Below are 8,281 nucleotides of genomic sequence, written 5' to 3'. Positions count from 1 at the left end.
TACGAAAGTATAAAAAATATTGCATTACAGATGCCCAGACAGTAGGCCGCTAGCTAAGTAACCGTGGATGTAACATATCGTAGAAATTCTTATGTTTTTGGATCAAACATGTTACAGGGACGCCTACATTGTAAAGTTGAAGATAGTTTTCAGCCGTACCTTTGACATGCTAAACCCTGTGCTCATTTATGATACAGAGCAGGGGTCGTCCGTAAGAGTCTGCATTTATGTTAACTTTAGAAATTTTCATTAGGTGTTTAACGTGTTTGGTTACTTGTTTGTATCTGATGCAGGTTCTTGGTAGTTGTGGTCTAAAAATGAAGTTGGAAGTGCCAATCGACTTAGTGGTTTTCTCATGGTTCGATTTTCCTCTTCTTGTACCAATTGAAGGTGAAGTTTGAAGTGGAGGGTAGACTTTCCCTGCTCCACAAATTAGAAGAAAGTCGATCGACTTCCTATTCCCTGTTTCGAAATTCAATAAAACATAGAGTAGAAACATTGTCGTCATGGAGCTTTGACTTCTCCTTAATCAATGCTTTGCAATCTCAAAACGACAACCAGTTGCCCCAGATGGATCGATCATAATGGTACATACTGTGGCTTCTATGTAGCATAGAAACAGGTACCACATTTGCATGTTTAACAAGTGATGACGATGAGACCTCAAACATAAATTGATTTGATTTCAAATTTGAATGTTGATACAAATTGAGCATAACAAAACCAAAGGGCAGCCTCTGCTTTAGAACTTACGCTTGGATTTTGCTGAAATTTCCTCCCAATAAGAATGGACGGCAAATTTAGAGTAAGGGACACTCTGCAACTGCTTTGCAACTTCCTCCCTCGCTGTATTGCAATTCTCACGTAAGCATCGATAGGCCATAAAACACTTCAAACACCGCCATCTTTCTCACAAGTGAAACAAAAGCATCTTCTTTAACCAACACCACACCAACCCACCACACACCCCCCCCCCCCCCCCCACCAAAAAAAAAAAACTCACTTTCTTCTCCTTTCCATAACCCGAGTTCAGAGAAGGACGAGATAAGAGAGCCTTATGGAGAATGTGGTCAGAAATCGAAAGCCCTAATATTATTGTCAAATTCTAATAATTCCAAGGAAAGCATTATTCTGAGATTACCTCAAGTAATTTCCGCAATGGAAATTGTTACGCCGAAGGAGCTTTCAAGAATCAAGTGTGCAAGAGCAAGCACTAGTGAGGAAGGAATTGACAATGGTTCTACACTGATGCACCAAAGGATAGGAAAGAAAAGAGAATCGCAATAACTCATATATTTTATGCATTTATACCATCCATTTCTAGTTTCTTTGTGATGTTTTTGAGTTAAACTGGTTGCATTTCACCCTATTTTGTATCAGTATGCAGTTACATGTGTTTTAGGATCAATTTGAGGACAAAAGAAGTGAAACACACCATTTTTAGGGTTGACCCTTATTCAAACATGAAAAGAAGTTTAGCGGCCTGTTTTGAAGCCCAAATAAAGAATCCACAACGAATCTGGCTTGTTAGAAGACCAGGAACAGAATGGGAAAGGAATTGAGATATCTAGCCTAATTTGGAGGTGCCAAATAAGGCAAAAATTTGCAAAATAAAGGCTAAGTTGCTGGGATCACTTTGGAATATCTTGCAGCCCCATTTAGCATATAAATACTAGGATTTCAAATCACTTTTACACAAGCCCCCTTGGGGGTCGCCCAGAGGTCTCTCTCTTATCTTTCTTTGGCCTTCCAGAAACAAAAATCCTATTTCCTTTCGCCATCTACTGCCACTGAAGAAACCATGCAGTTACGCTGTTCTTGAAGGATTTCCACATCAGAATTGCTTCAAGGGGTTTCTTCTATGAACTTTAATTTCACTCATGTTGTTCTTGATATTTATATATTTTGTAATTATGTTGTATAATTAAGTTCATAGCTGGGGAATTCGATGTAGCCTTGCAAACCTACTTCATGTTATTAAGTTAAAGTATTCAAATTACCAATATGTGTTCTTGTTTCATTCATTGATTTTATAGTATAATTTGTTTGTTAATCTTATAGCACGTTTACGTAACCGTAATGAAAATAGGAGGAATTGAATTGAGGAGGAGTTGGAATGAGGAGAAGTCAGAATCGGATTCCTATTGAAATTGTTTACTTAAATGTTCTGAAATCGGAATAGAATTTCATAAAACTGTTTACTAATTTAGTAGAATCGGAATATAAACCAGTATGATTACTAAAATGCCCTTATCCCAAATCAAATATGTATTAATGCTAGCCAAGATAGTGTAAGCCACCATGATTTGCGTATCTACTGATGATGCACCTACTGATGTTGCACCAATGAATATATATTTATTTAAATAAAAAATAACTCAACCCCAAGCCAATCTTATCTTTCTCTTCCCGAAGAACCCACTCCTCACCGCCACCTCTCGCTATCTCAAACCATTCCATTATAATTCAAGTTATTTATTTCAAGTCTTAAGCATTTGATGTCAAATAAACTCCACTGTAAGTCCCTCATTCCTTCTTTCTCTTCTTCATATTCTCTCTCTCTCTCTCTCTCTCTCTAACCCAGTGCATTTTGATTTCAAAATTTTCCTCGGGAAACATAGAGATATGGCAGAAAGTGGGAGTAGTGGGTTTGGGTTGCGTCCCTGGGCATGGGTGGTTGCGGTGTTGGAGGAGGGAGTAGCACTGGACGTTATTGTTGGACAACGGCAGGTGGATCTTCTATGTTAATGCAAAGGGTAGTGCTAGAATTTTAAAAATAAGGTGAGGATATAAGTGGTAGAAAATTTGAATTCCGGATTCCCCACAGCAGGCGGAATTAAAATACCTCATAGATCTTAGGAGTCCAATTCCTCCAAAAGAAGGAATTAAATTCCAAAATTTTTGCGGGTCTCGCCACTTTTTCAATTCTTCCAGATTTAGTAAACACTGGAGTAGTCCATAATCGGAATTCAATTCCACATTTTGATTCCGATTACGGGTACGTAAACGCGCCCTTAATGTTTGATCACCATTAGGGTTTCATTCACCGATTTTATAGTACACATCATGCTTAATCTTGGTGGACATGTGAATAAATGAAAAAACTGCTATGCATACATCATGTCATGTGATTTCTTTGGTTCTTTGAAGTTTTCTTGTTCTTAATGGATTCTTATTTGGTAATCTAAGTTGAACATCACAACTAGGTTGCAGATTAGGAGTACTTGATCACAACCACACATCAAATGGATGATCATAAATAAGTAAAACGAACCCTAGTTGCAGATTGGAGAGTTGAATGCGTTAATTTTTATGGAATTGACTTGTAATGGTGAAATCAGTATCCCTAGTTCCATTCCCATTTTTTCTGAATCAACCTATCATTTATTTTTATCTTTCTTGCATTTTTAAGTTATTTTAGTTTCCAATTGGAAAATCTAAATTCAGTTTGCATTTTCATTGTTTAGTTAGGATTCTCATAAAGCTAGTAATTTGTAAAGTTCTAATCAGTCATTGTGGTTCGACATCCTTACTTGTGTCATTATACTATTCTTATATTTGCACTTGAAAGGAACACAACAAATCGACTCGGTGCAATTTGGAGACCGTCAAGTGGTTAGAAACCATTGCCGGATTCAAGGACTTTGGGTGCAGAAAAGGCAAAGAAGAAAACGCTACTGCTTGGTGGTTGTTCAAGAGGCAAGGTTCTCAATGTCCCCGGTAAGGGGAAGGCTGTAGAGTGCACTGGTGAAGTCGAAGAACTAAACGACCGACTGACGGTTCTTGAAGAAGAAACTGAAACTATGAAGCACGAAATTTTGGATGTTGCAGAAGAAATAAGTTGATGAAGGAGAAATGTCAGCAGTTTCAGATGCTAAAAATTGAGCCCAGATATTTTACAGCAATAGAACTCAAGTCTATCGATGGAAACACGAGTATCTACTCTTCACAGGTAAATTTATGCAATATCCTGATAACATAACATACATTCTTGGTTTTAACTGTAAGTTTGTAACAAAATTTCATTATTTCTCAGAACTCATATGCTGAAATGTTTGGCTGACTGATTTCGATGCATTTGATGGACAAACAGGAGGAAAGAATAGGAGCTAGTTTGTCAGATATTTTACGCCAAGATCTACATCCATCTCTTGTATAAACTAAATAGATGATTCCATCAATATTTAATCCCAGAAGGTATTTGTAACCACCGTGCTCAAATGTCCTCTCTATTATTATAGACAACCATTCTGTTTTTCTTGGCTATAAATTCACTGTTATATCATAATTAAACAGATAATAATCTCTATTTAAATTGTTCTAACAGCTGCATATTAAACATTTACTCTTCTATTAAAGAGGTTCACAGAAATGCAAAAATGTGTTCATAGATATGCTTTCCAATATCAAATTAAAGTTCCCCCTCATGTCTAGGGAAAGGCTCAAGTACATATGCATAAATAAACAAAAAAGAGTACAAAGGATCAAAGTTTCACCTGTTTCAGCTTGTAAAGTGAATGGTGAAGGAGGTATACATAAATCTTATATTTCCCCTCTGTAACCACCGGATCCAAAATAATCCCTCCTAGAGCTGGCAATTGCCATGCTTTTCTGTTGCTCTAGTTTGGGGCAATCTTTGATACGATGACCAAGACCGCCACAGTAAGCACAACCCTTGACCCCGCTTGCATTTGTAATTGCATCCACATCTTCCATTGGATCATTAAGCTCAGCCAAAACGGGTGGAATCCTTTGTTTTGCCTCTTGCAGGAGGTGTTTCAAATCAAGAAGTGTCGTTTCTGTTTGATTCTTGTTTATAAATGTTGTTGCTATTCCAGTCTTGCCACATCTTCCTGTTCGTCCAATCCTGTGGACGTAGTTTTCAATTTCTGGTGGCATGTCATAATTAATGACATGTTGAATGTCAGGAAAATCCAAACCCTTTGAGGCAACATCAGTGGCAACCAAAACATCTTTCTTCCCTGCCTTAAAAGAAGAAATGGCATACTCTCTCTCTTCCTGATCCTTCCCTCCATGTATGGCCACTGCTTCCACTCCTTTTAACAGAAGATACTCATGAATATCATCCACATCAGCTTTGTTTTCACAAAATATTAGAACAGGAGGTGGGGTCTTTTGTAGACATTCAAGAAGGTAAACGATCTTGGCCTCTTGCTTCACATACTCAACCTCTTGAATCACATCAAGATTTGCTGCTCCAGCTCTTCCCACATTTACCGTTACAGGCTTTACTAAAGCACTTCTAGCAAAGTTCTGAATTTTTGCAGGCATGGTGGCTGAAAATAGGAGTGTTTGTCGTTGAGCTTTAAAGTGGTCAAAAACTTCTCTTATGTCATCCTCAAAGCCCAAATCTACCAATCTATCAGCCTCGTCCAAAGTTAAATATCTGCAAATAAAAGTAGTGTAAGTCTACGAAGCCCAGTAAAAGTTTCTCCAAATAAAAAAATTGTGTGCATAGGGCTCACAGCCAGAATCTTAATTTAAACCTAGGAATTAGGATGCCTCAAAAGTAAAAACAGCCAAATTACACAACTGTATCGAAAGTTCAAAACATAAATGTATAGGCAGAAGCAAGAAAATGCACAAACACTTGTTACTGGACCACAAACAATAACATAAGCATTCTTAATATCATTGGGTAATCACTCGAAAACTAAACTCCTCATAATTCAATTGCATCAATGTATGAGCTTCATGGTAAGGACTACAAAAAATTCAGAGTCAAAATTAGATCAAATCATTTGGGATCCAGTTATGTGCCCCGCAAAAAGCAGTGTTTGTTCAATATCATTATTTTTTTTTTTTTTTGAGAAGATGTTCAATATCATTATTCTAGTAGCTATACGTAACATTTATAGAATTGCAGACGGAACACCTCAAGATAATGACTTTTTAAGAGTTTTTATAATGGCATTCCTTACCTGCAACTATCGAGGTTCATTTTTTTCTTTGCCAGCATATCCTTCAACCTCCCAGGAGTAGCAACAACTATATGGACACCTTTTTTCACAATTTCCAACTGCGAACGCATATCCACTCCACCAATACAAAGCAAAGGCCTTATTTCTGGATATCCAGCCTCTCTCATAGGAAGCAGAAACTCTTCCACCACTTCATAAGTCTGCCTTGCAAGCTCCCTTGACGGGCAAATAATCAATCCAAAAGGCCCTTCACCTTGATTAATTGGCATCATAATCTCCTCCTGCAATGCTATCATAATCAATGGCAACACAAAAACCAATGTCTTTCCTGAACCTGTAAATGCAATACCAATCATGTCCCTCCCTGTTAAAATCACCGGAAGACCTTGCACCTGAATGGGGGTTGGCTGAACAATCCCCTTGGTTTTCAACATCTTCAGAATTGGTTCAGGAAATCTCATATCCTTAAAATTCTTAATGGGTGGTGGAATATCATCACCGCTAACTATGATGTGCCACTGCTTTCGAATAAAATCACATTGCTGGCTAGACATCCGCCTTATATTCAATGGGGGCTTCCAACCAGTCAGTAAAGGCTCCGTGTAAGTGATTCCCTTTGCCAATTCACGAACTGACATGAGGGTTTTGCGATCTGATAAGTGCTCGATCATTTCCTTCTCTTGTTGCAAAATCTCCTCAGTTGGAGTAATCTCAGGAGCGTCACGCTTCAACTGTGATGCTTTTACAAGAAGGCTAGGTTTTGCTTCAGCAAGCTTTGATTTCTCCAACTCTTCCTCAAGTCCGGATGACTTCCCCTTGCGTTGAAGAATCTTCTGAGCCTCCATTGCTCGTCGCTTCGCCACTGGAACATACTCAGAATAATCATCTTCTTCTTCCATGGTTCAAGTTCCTGCAGTCCAACAAAATTCTACAGCAATTATTGAATAGTATTAAATTGAAGAAAGCAAAGAAAAACACACACACACACACACACACACACAAACAACCAACAACAACAACACAACAAACAACCCAACAATCTTAATACCAAAACTAATGAAATGGCGAGGGCAACATAGAAATTAGGGTTACATCAGCAGAAGAAGAAGGTGACAGAAAACTTACAGTTACAGCAGTAGAAGAAGAACGATAGGGAGCCTCACCCGGCCGATATCCCGCGGTTTAGCTCGAGTTTTGGTGAGTCCGCGAAAAATGAGAGCGGGTTTGGTGAATGCAGAGTCGAAGCTTTGAAGATCCAAATGAGGGGTTTTCTTATTTTGCTTAAACAGGGTTGGTTTGCATCCTATCTCCACCGTTTATTAAATCGTACGGTTGGTATTGAAGGACTTGAAAATATTGCGCACGATTCGTTAACACCGCACAAAAAGTTTAATGTCTAAATTAAAGCATAGAATGAACTTCTAATTTAGTCTTTGAATTATCACATGAGTGAAAATCAGGTCTCTAAACTTTTTTTTTTTTCTTCAGAAAAATCAATCCTTGAATTATAAAAATATGTCAATTACATCCCTAGTATTAGATTTGAAGCTACTCTATTCAATTTTCAGCCAATTTAAGAGTCATGTTAGTTGCATGTGATACACTAAGGGTGGGCATAAAAACCGTGGAATTGCGAAACTGGATCGAACCATAACAAAATAAATAGTAAAAAACAATGTTGACAAAAAATAGTCGACGTAGGTTCAAGAACTGAAGCGAACCGTTCATTCCAGTTTTGGTTCCGATTTTCATGTTAGTAGAACCACTCAGAACTGAACCGTAAATATAAATAGTTAATTAAATTTAATAGTTGTATACAGGTGCTACTAAATGAGTGGTGAAAACCAAACTAGTTTCACCTAGTGCAACTTCATGGGAGCATTTCTCAATTAGGTCTTTCACTTGCACGGTTCATGACACATCCCGACTCGGGATGTCCACTGGACTCTGAATCGAGTTGTGCTAGTGAACACTCGTAGGGTGTCGAAGTCATAAAGTGTAGTGAGGTGGAAAATGTAAATAACTTTAAACCTAAAGTGCCTAAATGGAAGAGTGCGCATGTGAGCGGGATTGAACCCAATTCACACATGATGTCAGAGCACAAGTAAAGTACAGTAAAAGTAGAAGAGAATTATACCATCAATTTCCTATTCCAACATTTGCCAAGAATCCTCGTCAGCACGAAAGCTCTGCCACTATTCCAACACATGCTGACACATGAGTTCATGCAGAAATATTCTGACATGAACAGGATTGTGTGCAACAAATATACGCTCTAGTACTACAATCACGCGAAGACTGGCGCTATGCGCAGTACATATGAGTCCTAATTGCCTTTA

General features: G+C 38.1%; 1 protein-coding gene across 2 annotated transcripts; it reads right to left on the bottom strand.

Moving 5' to 3' along the window:
• Positions 1–4,372: 4,372 nt before the first annotated feature.
• On the bottom strand, positions 4,373–7,235 carry LOC137739616 (DEAD-box ATP-dependent RNA helicase 35). 2 transcript variants are annotated; one of them, XM_088700353.1, is made up of 3 exons: positions 7,068–7,235; positions 5,943–6,870; positions 4,373–5,407 (listed from the first exon to the last, which is right to left on the bottom strand). In XM_088700353.1, exons 2-3 carry the CDS (start codon positions 6,839–6,841, stop codon positions 4,543–4,545), a joined length of 1,764 nt encoding a protein of 587 aa, XP_088556479.1. In that variant the 5' UTR covers positions 6,842–6,870; positions 7,068–7,235; the 3' UTR covers positions 4,373–4,542. The 2 variants fall into 2 exon arrangements, with proteins under 2 accessions (XP_088556479.1, XP_068335347.2); XM_068479246.2 differs by having other exon boundaries at positions 5,943–6,852.
• Between the last annotated feature and the right edge of the window lie 1,046 nt (positions 7,236–8,281).

This window comes from Pyrus communis, chromosome 9, assembly GCF_041283825.1.
Source record: "Pyrus communis isolate YQ-2024b chromosome 9, ASM4128382v1, whole genome shotgun sequence".
Taxonomy (NCBI): domain Eukaryota; kingdom Viridiplantae; phylum Streptophyta; class Magnoliopsida; order Rosales; family Rosaceae; genus Pyrus; species Pyrus communis.
This window is presented reverse-complemented; position numbering and strand designations above follow the sequence as displayed.

Coding starts and splice junctions, on each gene's coding strand:
- LOC137739616 (XM_088700353.1), bottom strand. CDS start 6,841: ATGGAAGAAGAAGATGATTATTCTGAGTATGTTCCAGTGGCGAAGCGA. Junction 5,408..5,942: donor ATGAACCTCGATAGTTGCAG/GTAAGGAATGCC, acceptor TTTTATTTGCAG/ATATTTAACTTTGGACGAGG.